General features: G+C 37.2%; 2 protein-coding genes across 2 annotated transcripts; one reads left to right on the forward strand and one right to left on the reverse strand.

Annotated features, from left to right (window-relative positions):
• Positions 1–7,378: 7,378 nt before the first annotated feature.
• On the forward strand, positions 7,379–9,249 carry LOC140237862 (uncharacterized). Its single transcript, XM_072317797.1, has 2 exons — positions 7,379–7,563; positions 8,352–9,249. Exons 1-2 carry the CDS (start codon positions 7,379–7,381, stop codon positions 9,247–9,249), a joined length of 1,083 nt encoding a protein of 360 aa, XP_072173898.1.
• A 4,622-nt stretch (positions 9,250–13,871) lies between these two features.
• On the reverse strand, positions 13,872–18,163 carry LOC140237873 (uncharacterized). Its single transcript, XM_072317808.1, has 4 exons — positions 18,116–18,163; positions 16,903–17,042; positions 15,492–15,905; positions 13,872–14,467 (listed from the first exon to the last, which is right to left on the reverse strand). Exons 1-4 carry the CDS (start codon positions 18,161–18,163, stop codon positions 14,038–14,040), a joined length of 1,032 nt encoding a protein of 343 aa, XP_072173909.1. The 3' UTR covers positions 13,872–14,037.
• Between the last annotated feature and the right edge of the window lie 712 nt (positions 18,164–18,875).

The raw sequence follows: 18,875 nt of genomic DNA on the forward strand, positions 1-18,875 counted from the left end.
ATGACGTCATACGGACCCGTCAAAATTGAAATTCCGCGCGCGCGTCAATGGCGATATACAGTCCAACAATGCCAAAAAAAACGCCAATTTTGAATCCGATTTTACTCGTCAGGATGGACGGTGACCCCCCATTTTCTTTACATATTCTGAAAGCTGATGAGTTGTACATGTCAATTCATGGGTTGGCGATGCTGGAAAAATGATTAAAAGATATCAAATTTCTTAATAAATTTAAAAAAGTAAATTTTCAGAATGACGTCATCAAATTTCAAGTTCACTCGAGCGTATCTCACTTATCCTTTGCCAATTTTCACCCAGATTTCAGTATGTTGTAGCTTATTAAATGTTCTTTCATAAATGTAATAACAACATTTTCATTGGATGACGGCATCACCTCGTAAAAATGGATTGAATGTAATCTTGTCAAATTTGACCAGTTTACGTGTTATCTCAATGGGAGTGCAGTTTTTCTGGAATTGAAAATTGACATGACTATCTTTTTCGAGCATTAGCTCACTTATGCTTCGGTGAATTTCTCCCAAATTTTGATATGTTGTAGCTGAGACTATGGGCTATCGTAAGTGTGCCCTTCGTTTTTTCATACGGTATCGGGATCACGTCCAAAAACTTGGTTGAAATTAAAGCTTATCTTCGATGTATTGAGATATTCCTTTCTTTTTGCAACTTTCTTTACAATAACTCAATAAAAACAAGCCCTATCAGCCCAATATTTTGCACATGTTTAGTTCTGGTCACGTACATTATTTCATAAAATAACAACTACTTGATCAGACGTCATCTTGGGTATGTAAATTAGGGTCAAAGGTCATAAATGTATCATCTTATATCTTGGTGAATACATGTCCTATCTTTTCCATATTTTGCACACGTAAAGACCATGTTACAAGGATCATTTCACAAAATAACCACTTTTTGCTCAGATGCCATCTTGGCTGTGCAAAGTGGGGTCAAAGGTCATGTACTTCTTTCTTTATCTTCGTTATGACGTGTTATCTCTATGGGAGGGAATTTTTGTAGATGTGAAAATTGACATGATTGTCTTTATCGAGCACTAGCTCACTTGTGCTTCGGTGAATTTCTCTCAGATTTTAATATGTTGTAGCTGAGACTTTGGGCTATCGAAAGTGTGCCCTCCATTTTTCATACGATGTCGGAATCACGTCAAAAAACGTGGTTGAAATTAAAGCTTATCTTCGATGTATTGAGATATTTCTTTCTTTCTGCAACTTTCTCTACAATAACTCAAGAAAAACAGGCCTTATCACCCCCATATTTTGCACATGTTTAGTTCATGTCACGTACATTATTTCATAAAATAACAACTACTTGATCAGACGTCATCTTGGGTATGTAAATTAGGGTCAAAGGTCATAAATGTATCATCCTGTATCTTGGTGAATACATGTCCTATCTTTCCCATATTTTGCACACGTAAAGACCATGTTACAAGGATCATTTCACAAAATAACCACTTTTTGCTCAGATGCCATTTTGTCTGTGCAAAGTGGGGTCAAAGGTCAAATATACTTCATTCTGTATCTTCTTTAGTGTATACGGAATTCGGTACCAAAGATGGAGGGTCTGACTCCCTTTTCTAAATGAGACTCCAAACATCACATGGCCAATGTCCCCTCAACACAGATGAAACCTGTATGGTCATGCCTATTGGGATCAGGACTCAAATCATTGATTTCCCAATAGATCGGATCACCTAATTTGTCAACTTGATGACAAATTCCGAGTCTAGTTACCTTGTATGCTAGTAGGTTGTTCCATGAAATCCAACACAATTTCCCAGAAGTAATGTGTCATACCTATGCGGATGATACACAGCTGTACATATCTTTTTCACCTACTGCAGCAGATGAGAATTATACTGTGTCCATTATAGAGCGATGTATTGTGCATCTTCACAAATGGTTATTATCCAACAATCTACTACTCAATGATAAGAAAACCGAATTTGTAATATGTGGCACTCAACAGCAAGTTTCAAAATTACGCACTGAAAGCCTGAAAGTGATTGATGTTGATATTTATCCTGTTGATTCTGCACGGAATCTCCAACACAATTTCCCAGAAGTAATGTGTCATACCTATGCGGATGATACACAGCTGTACATATCTTTTTCACCTACTGCAGCAGATGAGAATTATACTGTGTCCATTATAGAGCGATGTATTGTGCATCTTCACAAATGGTTATTATCCAACAATCTACTACTCAATGATAAGAAAACCGAATTTGTAATATGTGGCACTCAACAGCAAGTTTCAAAATTACGCACTGAAAGCCTGAAAGTGATTGATGTTGATATTTATCCTGTTGATTCTGCACGGAATCTGGGAGTGTGGTTTGATTCACGCCTAGCTTTTGACAGACATATCTCTGAAGTACATGTATGTAAAAATTCATTTTATCATTTGTTTAATATTGCACATATTCGGAAGCATTTGACACGGGAAAGTACTGAAAAAATCATCCATGCGTTTGTCACAAGCAGACTGGATTATTGTAACAGTTTATTTAATGGCTTACCTGATAATCAGTTAGGTAAACTACAAAGGGTGCAAAATGCATGTGCTAGATTAGTTTGTAATTCTCCTCGTTTTTCTTATTGTCGTCCATTACTACGTGCATTACATTGGTTGCCTGTAAAGCAGAGAATCATATTTAAAACTCTGCTAATTGTATATAGAATGAACTGTGTGTGGAACAGTGACCTCGCTCTCGAGCATCAATCAAATCCTTCCTTGAGCATTTTGAGTAGGTGATATGTTTACACCGGACATGCCAGAAACAGTTCCCGAGTAGGTTTAGTTGGATTTGTCATTAGGGAGTTTTCGATTGGGTGAACGAGAAGGACGTGCCGCCGAGCGCAACCGTACGTCAAGGCGTCACGTCTGTACGTTGAGCCGCTGCTAAAACACATTTCGATTTCGGGCGTCACGTCTGGTCAACGTGATGACGTCATGCACCCTTGAATCCCGCGCGCGCGCGCCAGCAGCATGTAATGGGGGAACAAATTGTCGTCTGCTAATGCCGATAGGCCATGGGGTGAGCTGGTTTTTTCGCTTGTTTCGTTCCGACAACTGCGGCACTAAAATATCTCCACAGCTACGTGTAAACAAATAACCCAAAAGGCTACAGGAAAAAGTTCGACACAAACCCTCCTGCAGTATTTTGGTAATTTAGCGGGGAAACAGTGAACTTTTTTGTCACTGAGGAGCTGAATATGTACACTTTGCCGTGTACGATATTCATTCGCGAACGATCATGTGATGTATGTTATCCAATCCGAATCGAGAATTATTGTTTACGAGTCAAAATGGCCGCCCCCTGTGAGCCTGTCGACGCGTCTACGTCGTCTGCTCTGCCGAAACTTTTAAGATGCGTTGAATGCATGTAACATATCGATGAAGTTTGAAAATTTCACGGCTATGACAAACCGGCAAACCTAAGATAGACGAAACCTATTTTGTGTGCCAAAGAGTGGATCAAATTGAGTGGGGGAGACCGTGAAATCGCAGACCAGAACGAAGTGATTCATCTGCTCAGGGGGTTGACTGCAACCTACATATGATAATTTACAGGTTAGTTTACGTGCGTACAGTCGTAGCAGGCGACACTGCAGTGCAGTCTCATATATGGCTATGTGTAAGACCATGCATGATGACTGTACAAGTACAACGTTAGCTATGTTATGAACGTTGCTTGTGTATATTATAATGGACGGTAATGCTGTAGCTTAGCCGTTTAGTAGCGTGTCTGTTACATTTTAGATAAATTATCTTGAATTTCACCTTGGCATGGCATAGCGCCGTTATCAATGTAGCCTAGATGAATTTTACATGTTGTTCTATGTACAGCCCAGGTTAGGTTGATGTAGCTGATCAGTGATATTGTTTTGTAAAAATCTTGACACACAGGACTGGATTGAAAAAGGTCTAAACTGCATGTAAATTTATATTTTCATACTCATGGCCATGGAGTATTAATATTAAAAATCCATCCTGTCTCTCTCACCCCGAAATTGGTGAATCCCCCCTCAAAACACACATTTAGCATCTCATTAAATTATTAACTTATTAATATTTGATATAAATAGGTCTAAAAAACCAACAATGACAATAACATAATTTCAACAATTCAACTCCCTAAAACATAAGATTACCATTATGTTGTGCCAAATTATAAAGCAGTGGGTGGTGGTGATAGTGAAAGGCCAAGGATTAATAGTAATGTACTAGTATTAATGATGATAAGGCAGTTGTATTCATAATTATGATAATTGATATTGCATGTGATCAGGTGCTGAAAGCTGTAGATGTCATTTAAAATCAGTAATTGCACTGCAAGTACAAGTTGAAGTAGTTGATGATGACAGTGATCAAGAGGTGTACCTGGCATAGTACTAGGGCCTATTGGTAATTACAAGATTCAAATATTGGCAGTCAATAGTCTACCGTACATTTAATGATATATTGAGTGTAATGTTCAACCCCTCCCCCTAGCGTTTAGCCTTTTTTTCCCCTAACAAAATCCAACGGCTAATCATTGCTGTTCATTTCTCCATTGTATTAAATAGGATTCCATGAAACGTGCTACAAGAGGTTTATAGATAGCAAACGCCTGAATCTCGCTAGGAAACGAAAGCTGAAGGAGGAGCCTGGTCCGTCAGCAGGAGCATCTGTTTCCTCCCCTAAGACGCTCACATCAAGATCAAGATTTTCTTCTGGAAGCTCTTCAGGTTCTGCTGTGTTGCCTGTAAAATGCATCATTTGCAACAGAGTCAACCTGCTCATTACTTGCCAAGGGAAATAGGTCAATATGATTAATATTGAGGCATGAAAACATTGTCATGTTACTATAAGTTGTCCTTGATAAAATGGAGCAATATATATACACCACTGAAACATTCACACACATACACAAAGAACTTCAGTGCAAAGTTCAGAAACAACAGAATGTACTGTATATGCACCAATGCTTTGGTCAATGTGATTAATGTTCAAGAATTGACATCTTACCAAAGTTGTGCATGATAAAATGTCTTTGTAATACAGATTGCTTCCTGTATTTTGAATGCCAATGTTTATGCAACATGTTTTGACTCCTTGCCTCAGTATGTGATTGTTCGCCCTTTAGCAAACATTTCTGCCCACTATTATGATTTGATTAGGGTTGAATTATTCTAAGAACAAAGATGTTTTCCTAAGTGTTTTTTTTTTCATAAAACTGAATGACTACGATTAAATTTTTTTTCTCCCACTCTGGGGGAAAAAATGTGTAACTATTATTAATACTGAAACAGAATGTTCATGTAGAAAGGTCAGTACAATGTAGGTGTGAGTACAAAATCAGTTTGCTAAAACTAATACCAGCCAAATGAAAATTGTGCATAAGTTGAGTCAGGTTTGCACAGATCCTCTGATATTGGAAGTTAATTGCAATGTTATCATAATTTTTAATGCCAAACCTGTTTTATATATTTATTCTCTCCAAGATTTTCAGGTACACATTGCCTCCAATACAGAATCCAGCAGTTTTCACTCATGAATGGGTAAACTATGATATTGCCTTTATTTTATATATTGGCATTTTTCAAAACTTTTACACCCTTTCAAGGATATTTGGACCATGGAATGTTCCAGGAAATTTATTAAAACTAGAAAATTTGACTGATTATCATTTTGAGCTATCTTACATGAAAGGAGGTGGTGTCCCACCAACCTAATGTTAGCAATGAAAACTTCAGGAAATTTTATGAAGATTAAATTTTCTAAAGTACTGTAATATTTCATGAACAACGTGATTGCTATGTGATCTAATATTAAAGCTTCTTAAGAAGAAGAAGAAGAAAAGAAAAACATGTTTACTGATAAACAATATGATCTGTTTAATAGTAATGTCTCATGTGTGTAAATGAGTTTGTATGTGCGTGTGAGCGTATATAATATGTCAGCGTTTTTATGCACCTGTGTATGTGTAATGCACTGATCAATACATGTATTATATCATTGTGTGTGTTCATGTTTATGATAATCTTTTTTATGATGCTGATGTGATAAATGGCCAAGGCATGTAGAATAATATTGTAATACACTTGGGTATCTTCATAACTATGTGTGTGCGTATGTGTGTGTGAATGTGAGGGTGTGTGTGTGTGTGTGTACAATAAGATTCTCCCACATGCACGCGGACACACACACAAACAAACGCTCTGATTTTTTTTTTTTTTTTTGCCTTGAATGATTAGTCATTTGATTAATAACATGTGGTTGAACAGAATATAAGGCATTTGCCTTGACCTCTGACGGTTAGTCAGTGCTCTCTCTCATTATGGTCTCGAACCACTTTGCTCTTGTCCTCCATTTGCATAGCCAGCATCAGGAAAAGCTGAAACATGAGATATAATGCAACTATTAAACCAAAACTTCACTTTTTTTCTAGGTACTATGTGGCTAAAAGCAGTGCTTTACAAATGTGTATATGTATTTCAGCTTAGAAACACTATGGGAACTATACTGCGGCTAGCAGCCCCATACGCATAACTGCGGCCAGCAGCCCCATACGCATAGCGTCATGGGGCTGTGAACTGTAGCATACAGGATCATGACGGATATTTTACTGCGGACAAATATCAACTTAAAATCGGGAAAAAATCTTCAATTTGAAGACTTATTAATACATTTGAAGTATTGATAACAGAGTTCGTGCAAGGTTTGCTTCTGCAAATAGTTCCTTTCTGTTCAAATTGATGACTAAATGTGACTCTGTCGAGAGGAAACTGGGAGAGCTACACTGAATTGACGGCCAGCGCATGCGCACACAGACATCATATCCAGTCAATGGATTCGAAATTTGTGCGCAGTGATGTGTGCGCCTGCGCTGACCGTCAATTCAGCGTAGCTCTCCCAGATTCCTCTCGACCTAGTCATATTAAGTCATCAATTCGAACAGAAAATGCCTATTTGTAGAACCAAACCTTGCACGAACCCTGTTGTCAATACTTCAACCTTACTTGTAGGTCTTCAAATTGAAAATTTTTTGTTCGATTTAAGGTTGACGTTTGTCCGCGATACTACCCTGTCATGATCCTAAATGCTACAATCCGCAGCCCCATTACGATATGTGTATTGGGCTGCTGGTCGCAGTTTATAAAATATGGATTTTCGCAAAAACTGCAGGATATTTCGAGGAGAACTTTTTACTGCATATTTAGGATGTACAAAACATCACATTTCCGCATTCAGAAAGTAGTGCCAGTGTTGCTGGAACGAAACCCATTTTCTAAGCCTCTTTTTCAGCTTCACCCCATGGCCTACGAGTAAGATAGGGTCTACTTTTATCGTCATGGCGAATCTCCACAGAATTCGAGAAATGGTTCTGCTTGGTTACGCAAACGGACTGATAGATGACGAGGAGTTTGTACTCTTGTATGACGCCAATAGGCCAGCAAACCTCGATTTCAATTACTCCACTTATGAGGCATTTGATCTCGGGCTTTACAACGATGACGAGTGTAAAGCATATTTCAGGTAAGCAAACGTCAGGTTACTCTCGCGAGGGACATACAGTACAGCTGTAGTAGGCTATTTTCTACTACACCCTAGCTTATATCAGGGAGGTGAGTCGACCTCCCTGCTTATATGTGCTACCATACCGTAATGAATTGAACTGAACTGAATTGAATTGAATTGAATCGGAATAGGTTTATACTTCGCAGCCCATCTTAATTGCAGTAGTGTGCTAGTGTCTAGGCCCTATAAAATATGTATTACAGGTGCTGTGGTGGTGCACTGCACTATAGCTAGACATTTCTAACGGGAGTGTGAATAATTTGGAGCTGTGCACAAGTGAATGAAAGGTCCTAAATGTAACTATTTGTCTATTTGAAGTCTACATTCTGGCTGTTCTCACTTTGTAACGATAAAGATAATCCACATGATTAATTAACATGAGTTTCAGCTTTTATATTATATACAGAATTACACAATAATTTCAAGTAACTTCATGGCTTAGTTTTTGTCTGACCGTTACTATCAACTCAGTCTATACATAATTCTATGTGGAGTACAATAGTTTATAAGCATTGGAATACAGGAAATTCAACATATTGAAATTTTGATCAAAGTCAAAAAAGAAATGAAATGTGATATTTGTGTGATAACAAAACGTCTTGATATTTGAACTAGATTCTAACCTGTTTGATTGAATATCCAACCCTGCAGAAAATACATCGATATCACTTTTTCCCAATATGAAAACATGAATACACCTAGAATTAGTTGTCTAGACACAAGCTTTCAAATTATCATTTTATTAGATTCAAGAGGGACGACATTTTGCACCTGAAAGAAGTCCTGCAGATTCCCGAAAGCATCCAGTGTAGGAATGGCACAAGGGTCAATGGACTGGAGGCACTTTGCGTCTTGCTGGCACGATTCGCCTACCCTTGCAGATATGGAGATCTGGTCAAGATGTTTGGCCGGAGTGTACCGCAGTTGTGTTTGATCACAAAATACATGATCGATTTTGTGTACGACAACTACGCATATTTGTTGGGGACACTCAATCAGCCATGGTTGTCCCCAGCAAACCTGACCCAGTTTGCTGCTGCTGTAACTGAAAAGGGTGGAGCTCTGCACAACTGTTGGGGATTTGTGGACGGGACAGTGAGACCGATCTGTCGCCCAAATGAAAACCAACGTGTCGTCTATAATGGGCACAAACGCGTGCATGCATTAAAATACCAGAATGTATCAGCAGCAAACGGCATGATCGCCAACTTGTTTGGACCCATAGAAGGACGGAGGCATGACAGCTACATGCTCCGTGAGTCTGGTCTCCTCCATGAACTGGAACAGTACTCTCATGATGTGGACGGCAACACTTTATGTATCTACGGGGATCCGGCATATCCCATCCGAGCCCATCTACAAAGTCCCTTCAAAGGGAATGCCATCACACCAGAACAGGAAGCCTACAATCGGTCGATGAGCAGTGTGCGAGTAAGCGTGGAATGGTTGTTTGGGGACATTGTGAATAACTTCAAATTCACAGACTTCAAGAAAAATCAGAAAATCGGTTTGTCAGCAATCGGCAAAATGTACCTAGTATCTGGACTTTTAACCAATGCGCACACTTGTCTCTACGGGAACATAACCTCTAGATTCTTTGGACTGGATCCACCAACACTAATGCAATATTTTCATGGCATGTGAAACATAAGTATTATCAACCGGCTGTAAATGAAGGGAATGTAAATAACTTCTCATTTGTAGTCAATAAGTTGGGAAAGAAAGTTGCTAAGTACAGTAGGCCTCCAACACTGATTACATTGTTTGGTAATAATAATTATGGTGTATAGTGCATAGATAAGGCAAGTACATTGTACGAAATACTAGTCTTCATATTGTTTCTGTGTCATTTTATTTGGTTTTTTCTTTGAAGTTTAAAATCCTGGCACTATAACTCGGTTTTGTGAACATCAAAATGAAAATGATTGAGTGATATATGATAATTGCTACTTTTTTGTACTTCATAACATTTTTCTTAGATTTATGGAGATAAAGTATACATGTATCACACAATTACAGTGAAACGTCAATATTAAAAAAGTTGGATATCACAGAATCAAGGTGATATTACAATTTCCAGTTCCTGTATTTCTTTGTTTGTTTTTTACCCAGTTCAACAACAACAAAACCGATAACAAGGCAATTTTCATGGTCCTTAGGCCATTGTGCAACAAGATTTCACTTACGGTACAGCACCTCAGAGTTTATATCAAAGGTCATTTGTGTAATGACAATTGACATGCCATGATAGAGCCTATTCAGCTGTTCAGCATGATTATACAATGTAGCCCGTGTGTCGCATATATATTTTGAAACATGAACGGAGTTTACATTTGAAATGCTGATGTTTCTGCAAGTCAAGTTTCATCCTTATTTGGTATGATTGTGTTTCTCTTCATTCTCACTTCACTTCTTTATCTATATACATAGTATGGACAGTGGCTACTTGAACAGGTATTTATATCATGTGTGAACTAAATACTGCTGTTCTGAAATACTTCACAAAACTTAAGGTGTGATGTGAAACAACATTCAGTATTTTTTCTTTTCATCATCACTAGTATTGTGTATCACTGTATGTACAACAAAGTCATTGAAAAGGCAGAGCTTCAAGTTTTTAGGATCAATAGGGTTCTGACAGTAACTACTGACAGTAAGTACTTGTTGCCATCAAATGTTTCAACCATTCCCTATTTCACAAAAGTTGATGCAAATATATTATATGTAACAATATATATTGTTAATAATTGTTAATATTAACAATAATATATTATATATTACAATCTGTAATATATAATTCTGTAATTGGGGGAAGTAACAAACAGAGAGTGGCATGTATTGCCAAGAATCTCTAAGTTGCAAAACCTGTTATAACTACAAATGAACATGAAAATAATTATCCCAGAATTGGCAGAAGTTTCCTGTCAAGTTTTGACCCACCTACGATCTAGATAAATATGGATTTACTTATTAAGGTTTTACAATGATTGTTTACCTATTCAATATGTGTTTAGCTCTTCCGGTAACTTGTTCAGAGATGGATGCACATTTGCAGATAACATTCAACTATACGAGAAAATATATATATATGCTCTTACGAATTTGACATACATATGTTGATATCATTTTCTTTTTCTGCCTGGGGTGAATGAGTGTTGTGTTTGATGAGGATGTGATACAAATGTTTATTGCATTTAGGGGTACAATAAGTGCCCATTAATAAGTCATACACTGTATATAGTGAAACCTTGGCATAAATGTAACTGAACCCTCTTATCATAATAAGGTATTTCAGTTGTTGAATGCTGATACAATACTTTAGTTTTATCACTTGTACATGTATATGCACTTCTCATTGTAAAACAAGAAACATGATAAAAAATAAGGTACTTTGCAGGGGCCAAAGGTTTTCATGGCAAGGTTTCACTATACACAAATTAATAACCATCTCTTGTTCACTTCTATTAGCTGTTATTTGCCCATGAATTGTAGCCATGTTACATACAGAACAATGATAATAACAATGTCATATGCAAATTCAAATGGTATGGAAAATTTAATAAATAGACAGCAGTACCCATAAGTAACAAAAGTAGATACACGTACAAAAATAGATATACTTGTTTTAAGTTAACTATAGGTCAACCCAGTATAGAGGCTGAACTGTTAATATGCCTGAATACAGTATACTGTACAAGTTCTCTATCTAGTAAACAACGCATAAATATGACTGATAAATGAAATCTTATAGGTTATGTAAAATGCTACTGGAAAGTTGAAAGACCACTTTCACTTTGTTGTAAAAATAACTGCCATGGGTCTTACCTCTTCAATGCAGAAAAAATGTAATAAACTACATTTACACAACATCCTAAGATCACTCGATCATAAAACAACACTACTGTAGGTCAGCAAACAACAAACAGTGTAGAGGCTAAACTGTAAATATGCCTGAATACCATACACTGTAAGTTCTCTATCTAGTAACAATGAATATGACTGATAAATGAAATCTTGTAGGTACATAGTACCAGACCCTGGTCACCCGTTTCTCGTTTCACTTGATCACGAGATAGTACATTGTTTGTCACTTTACCTATACTGTATGACATGTTAAGTAAAATGCTACTGGAAAGTTGAAAGACCACTTTCATGTTGCTGTAAAAATAAATGATATACATGTAGGTCTTTACTCCTTTAATGCAGCAAAGAAAAATTACACTACATCTACACAACATCATGAAATCATTCGAACATAAAACAACAAAAAATGAGAAAAGATAACATCATAACTATAAATACAGCAATCATCTGTGATGCTGGAAAGACTCAAATGAAAGCACAAACTGTATTGGAATGAATTGTCAGCACGATCACGTTGTTGGAAGAGTAATTGCCATATTTTTGTTTGTTTTTTTTATGCCTGCAACAAAACAATATTGTATTACACTACAGCTACACTACATCCTGACAGGACTCTAATCTGTAATCACTAGATCATAAAATGAAACGAAATGAGCAAAGACTGTAAATACAACAATCATCTGTAATGATGGCAAGACTGTTAAAAGGAAGCATAAACTGCATTGGCATGAATTGGCAGCACTATCACCTTGATGAGAAAATAAATGCTATGCTTCTCTACTCCGGGCATGTAACAAAATACACTACATCGATCTAGATACTCGAGTGCATCACATATCTTGCTGAACTTGCAAATTTATTTAATAATGTATCTAGAAATGGTTATAGGTTTAGGCTTGTCAATTAGAGATTTACAAAAACATGAAGTCAAGTTACTCTTGAAAGTGTAATAAATACATTGTATCCTGTAAATATTACATAAAATGGTTCAAGCATACAATGTAATGAAGGCGATTTGTCTGGTTAAGCACCTCATGACAGAACTTACATTATAGTTATAAACGCAGAACAATTTGTAATGATGGCAAGACTGTTAAATGGAAGCATAACTTGCATTGGCATGAACTGGCAGCATAGTTCTTTTCCTTCTCTCTCTTTCTCTATCTCATGATGTCAGTTATAGAGAAGAGAAAAACATGTAGACAAATAAGATAAAAAGATATCTTCTATGGCACAATAAAGATAACACTTGAATAAATAATGATACTATTTGAGTGGCCTCTAAGAACAAAACTTTTTCACCAAAGAAATAACATGAGACTGATTACAACAGTATGCAGCATCTAAAAAAAAAAAAAAAATAAGGCAAGTCAATAATAGGAATATGCTCAATGCGTACATACAGTATATCATTGTACTCGAAGAGTAAGGTATTACGAGTTCAAAAGTATAACTTGGATTGAAATCTGATAAAAAATAAGGAAGTTCTGACAGTTTGAAGTTTTACTATTTTTGGGGGAAACAGTTCTTTAACAGTCAATATGAATAGGCATAATGTGACCCTGCACCATAGAACAGACAAAAAGTCGCCAGACATGGATTTTTAGTTGAGGGCAGATTATGAAAGAGCAGACTATAAGCTTTAAAATGATGTATAACTCATATCAAAATGGATTCTCCTAACCTATATAAATATTGGAAAGACAGCACACACTCTGGAAAAGTTTCAACTGAGAAAAGAGGCTCTAAAGTACAGGGTCTATTTAAGCGCTTAATCTTCATTAAGCCGTGCTACCTTTGCCGTGAATGGGACAAAAACATGATGTAAACCACTGTAGCAACAACAATGAAGGGATCATTAGATTAAGCTGAAATTGAGCATGTTCTATTAACACATTCTGTTCATGATAAATGTCAACTATCACAGCAGTAGCATTATCCTTTCAAAAGTTATGAGAGTTGAGAGTAAAGAGTGTGCAAAGGATTTTAAAGAAATGAAAAGGGGCCTCTGAGAAAAACCTGATCACACTACTCTGCCAAAAAAGGGTTGTAGAAAAACTGCTGAAAACCCACTTTCCCATCCAATTTATGATCCCAAATTCAGGAATGATGTAGAAGAAGAATAGCTCTTTTAGAAAATATGGAAAACTAAAAATTGACTCGGTTGACCGGTTTCACCTATTTTGAGTCATCGCGTAAAATCAAGGGGTGCGACTTTTTGTTTCTTTGTGATGCACAGTCAAATATGGCAAAGTGAGCATGTCATTTCCCTCACAACTTACCATATAGTTTGTACATAAAATTTTGAAATTTCCAATTTTTTATTCAAATGCAATTATATGTGAGGCTCAAATCCTCATATATCTAACTGATCACTAATTCTGAAGTTACTTAACCAGGAATATGTCATGTTTCAGACTTCAATAACAGAAACATTGAATTTTTGTAATGTTTTTGTGCATGTCGATGGAAATTTGTGAGGGTATGACATGGTTAGCTCACTCATTTGCATATTCATACACATTGTACAAGAACTGTCTTTTAGAAATGACAACAACTTTTGAAATTTTACTCCCTGTTCTGATTCTTCAACAATGTCATAATAACTGCATTCTGCTGGAGTAACTGTTGTTGGAGCAGGTCCATTCTTCTGTCCCTCTCTTCGTCTTCTCTTATCCTCCTCTCCTCCTCTCTTTTCTTCCTCTCCTCTTCTCTTTCCTCCTTCTCCTTTCTTCTTTCTTCATCGCGCCTCCTCCTTTCTTCCTCTCTTTCCTCTCTTTCGCGCCTTCTTTCGTCATCTTGTCTCCTCCTTTCTTCTTCTCTTTCTTCTCGCTCCAACTTTCTCTGCTCTTCTTGTCGTTTACTTTCCATTTCCTCTCTTCTCAGCTGTAACTCTCTGTCTTTCAGATCTCTCTCCATTTCAAGCTTCTTCATTAGGTATTCAGTGGTATCACTGCCTGTATTCCTCCTTTTCCTTGCTCCCTTTTCAGAGTTTGTCCTGAAATATTAAAGAACACAAATTATGCTTTGGTGAAAAATTCAGTAATCCTATTCCAAATTTACATAACCAAGGAAACATTTATTTAAGAACACATGACCGTGCATCACAAAAACCAGAAACAAAAAAAAAAAAAAATGAACATCATGATTTTAGGTGAAGAGTTCAATTCTTATGAAATTTTCTGTAAGAGCAATTCTTTTACATAAATCTGCAATTTTGGATCGTAAAATGAATGAAAAATTGCAATTTTAACAGATTTTTTTTTTTTTTGTACCATTCGTTGCACAGCTACATGTAGCACGGCTGGGGAAGCTTAAGTTCTTGAATAGACCCTACACTTCTGAGCCTCTTTTCTCAGTTCACACTTTGCCAGAGTGTGTGCTTTCTTTCTGATATTTAGATAGGTTATATAGGAGAGTTCATTTCAGTTGAGTTTAGACTTCATTTTGAAGCTCAAGGTCTGCTCTTTCAGAATTCAGCCTAAAAAAAAAAAAAAAAAATCATATCTGATGTCTTTTTATTGGTTTTGTGATGCAGGGTCACATAGTTATGCACACAAAGGTACTTGGGGGGGGGGGGGGGGTGCTGTGACATAGGGTGTAAAACTCCCAACTCCCAAACAGGACCTGACTTTGATTCCTGCCCAGTACCTAAATCCTTGGACAAGATGTTTTTACCCACCATGTCCCTCTCGACTCAGGTGTATAAATGGGTACCTAGCAATGCTAGGGGTAATGATAAAGACAGGGTCCTCTGGTAGACCAGTGGCAATACTGAAGAGGCTTATTTTGGATAAAAAAGACTTTATCATTATTGCTATACTATTCTCTACAATATTACAGCTGAATAGATCGACAAACAAACAAATAAAATAAATATTCAAATTGGTTGAATCTTACATAACATACATTTATCAAGAATAGAATGTGCATTTTACTGTTTTATACACATGTAACGTGGTATACATGTATCACTTCAACACAACAAAACACAACAAAATTTGATTCTTTTTTTTTTGTACCTTTTGTTCGTCTCTGTGAAGCTTTCAAGAGCCCTCTTGCGCATTTCCACCCCATCTAGTTGCTTTTTTTCTTCCTGTTGTTGCTTTTGCGTCAGTAACTCCTTCGAGTCGTTTTCGACTTCCGTCAACTCCTCGATGATCTGAGTCAGTTCCGCTTCCGTGTCATTGTGCTCAGGGGCGATCCCACTTGATTTTTCTTCTGTTTTGTTTTTCTTCATTACATTCTCTTTCAACTTATAGTACTTGTCCCTTACTGCACGTTTCGTGACGTTCAGACCATGCTTCTTCAAATTTGAAGTGATGTCCTCCCAAGCCTTGCTGCTTTCTTTAGTTCGCTGTTTGTGCTTGAATGGATTTATAAAGTCCACTTCCCTGCACAACATAAGGCACATCTCTTCTGTCCAGTTTACATTCCTGTCAAGTGTAAAACCAAACAACACAAAGACAAAAAGAATAACATAAATAACATGGAAATATACTTTTGAAAAAAAAGAGAAGAAAATAAGACATTCATGTTCTACATGTGCATTTATCAATTTTATGTAATTAAATGTAGTTTGACAAGAACAATCAAAGCAATGAATTTTCACTTCCTCCTCTATCCCAATACTAGCCCTCTTTAGAAAATGTACCTCATGTATGTAGATTCTGGTCTTGGTTTGTTGACTTTTGAACATAAACTAAGCATATTTTCCATTTTCTACATTAGATACAGCCATTAAGTTCAACTCCACATAAATATAGTAAAGATAATCCCAAAGTAAAGTACAGCTGTAACTATACAACCGGTAGAAGATGATAACTACTGCTCCAAATATTATTTATTCAAATTCATGCGTATGTACTAAACACATATTTCTGTTTCAGACCTGCAGGAATGAAAGGAGAATTCCAAAAACAATTTTCATAATTTTGCATCATGTAGTACATTAATCGACAGCTCCATGTATAGATTTGTGGAATGTATCGTGGCCTTTGAACTGAGAAACCAATACTATGAAAACCCCAAACAAGATACATTAAACAAAAATGATGACATAATAGAATCACATAATTCAGAAATGTAGCAATGTAAATCCACTACAGCTTGCTGAACAAGTTCACCTGTGCTGTGAAGAATTTATGCATGCTTTCATCTTTTGTTCTGCTTCCTTGAGCACCCACTAATGCATCCTTATGGTGAGGTTATCATGTCATCATCCTTGTTCATTGTGATTTGTTTTAAATCTTGAAAACATTCTTATTCCTTATCCTAATCACTATGATTTTCAATCTTTGTACCCAGCATGACCAATTTATAACTGTTCGAATGTAAAAGCCTGAAAATCATCTGGAGGTATCCTTTAGAATAAAATGTTATAATGGATTATCTACAATTGTAAAGTCGAAAGTTATTCATGAATGTACTAACATCTTTAACACGGAAGAACCAGCAGTTCCAGCTGAAGGTGCAGATGCTTGTGATGGATTTGCTTGCTCTATTGGAGATGCAGTACTGGTAGTTGTCGGTGAGGCTTGTTCAATCAAAGCTGCAGGAGCACTCTGGCTCGGCTGTAAAAGAGAAGATACATATGATACAAATTACATTAGAGGTTTATAAATGAAAGAAAAAAAATAGATGTATTGCAGTCTTCATACATCTTTTACATCTTTTTACATCTTTGGATTGGGAAACAGTTCAACAGGCCAGCCAACCCACGGCACGCCCATTGTATGGGCCTAGCCCTATCATGTAGCATGGCCGTTGGCTTGATGCTGCTGTATCTCACTGTGCCAAATAATTGGGTGCATGTGTGGAATTTGTGACTTTTCTTTTACTTGTAATCAAACACAGTGGTTGGGCTTTCTTTCATACAAAATGTAGTATAACTCTGAAATGCAGCCCAAACCTCTACAGCCATTTAACAGTAATGTACGTGTGAATGATCAGTGGCAGTGCCGCTTTCTCCTTTTCTCCCTTTAGACTTTTTAATGTCCCTTGACTAAATTATTTAACCATAGATACAACCCAACCTAACCCTAACTTTGTCAACCGAACCCTGCTTGATTTACTAATCATTCTAACAAAACTTTTACTGCTAATAGTGACCAGTGCTATTGGCTAATGCAGTATTAAATTAATGCCTACTCTACTCTGACTAAAATAATGGCAATTTGCCATGCTCATGTGATGGATGCATCTGTGCATGCACGCATGCATGATTGATGCATCATGCGCACTCATTGCACTGCAGTTGGTCCTTGTCTTTGTGTACAATTGTAGGTGCTAAATAAGCATCCTGGAATTATTTATGTGGATTCTAAAACATAATGCTTGTTAAGATTATTCAGCATGTTCAGTATTAAGACTGCTAAAAGAATAATGCACTGCACATCCCTACTCCTACACCATGATAGGGCACCGGACTTCCAGACCAGGTACTGCATAGGCCATAGTGCATGGAAAGTTTATGTGTGGGACTACGGTATGCAGTTGCAAATTGCAAGACGAGTGAAATCGGGCAAAGAAACTAGGTACCCGAGACTCCAGTTTGTATATCAGCGGTACTGCTGTTAAGTATCACATCACATGTAATTGAATATTTTGTTTTTCGTTAAATATACAGGGAAGCGGGTGCACTTACCGCTGAATTTGAGAAACTCAGCATGATGTTTTGTGCGATTTCGTCCATCACACGAGAAGTATGACGTCATAATTGGCTTGGGTTGAGCGCGGCGCAACCGATTTGGGTGGACGGTGATAATATACTAATGATGCACAGGAAAGAGTGCGTTAGTGAAGGTGCGGCGCACTCGAGAGTATTGACAATGGTGCAACATGCACGAGGCGCAGCCGAGTGCATGTTGCACCATTGTCAATACTCGAGAGTGCGCCGCACCTTCACTTACGCCACGAAATAATCCTGTGCATCATTAGTTTTATAAAATGGGTCTATGAGTTATTTACTTATCTATAAACGTCGAAGTGAAGTAAACGTCAACCAAATTCAAGATGAAGAATTAGTGAAGTGAAGACGTCGAAGTGAAGTGAACGTCAACCAAATTGAAGATGAACAGTGAAATGAAGACTAATACAAACATCAACTCATGTACAAGTTCCAATTGCCTTACTTATGGTGGAAGTGCACCTCACAGTTCTGGAAATGGAAGTGAGGTGCACTAGAAGTGCGAACTTGAGGTGAGTTTTGTAAAATGGAGACACTTCGATACCGATACTCTGCGTCTGAGAACTCTGAATAGAAATTGCCAATTCCTCTGACTCTGTTCCATGATAATGACGATTAGGCCTATGTTCTTCACCAGCAACAGTAGGCCTAGTGTAGATCTAACATAACTGCGACCAGCCCCAACACGCAGTGTTGGGGCTGCGCATTGTAGCAGATA

The sequence above is a fragment of the Diadema setosum genome, chromosome 2 (genome assembly GCF_964275005.1).
Source record: "Diadema setosum chromosome 2, eeDiaSeto1, whole genome shotgun sequence".
Lineage (NCBI taxonomy): Eukaryota > Metazoa > Echinodermata > Echinoidea > Diadematoida > Diadematidae > Diadema > Diadema setosum.

Excerpts from the sequence above, each read along its gene's own strand:
- LOC140237873 (XM_072317808.1), bottom strand. The coding sequence starts at position 18,163 with ATGGACGAAATCGCACAAAACATCATGCTGAGTTTCTCAAATTCAGCG. Across the intron at positions 17,043-18,115 it reads TGAGTTTCTCAAATTCAGCG|CCGAGCCAGAGTGCTCCTGC; the intron begins GTAAGTGCACCC and ends TCTCTTTTACAG. Across the intron at positions 14,468-15,491 it reads TTCACAGAGACGAACAAAAG|GACAAACTCTGAAAAGGGAG; the intron begins GTACAAAAAAAA and ends TTAATATTTCAG.
- LOC140237862 (XM_072317797.1), top strand. The coding sequence starts at position 7,379 with ATGGCGAATCTCCACAGAATTCGAGAAATGGTTCTGCTTGGTTACGCA. Across the intron at positions 7,564-8,351 it reads GAGTGTAAAGCATATTTCAG|ATTCAAGAGGGACGACATTT; the intron begins GTAAGCAAACGT and ends TCATTTTATTAG.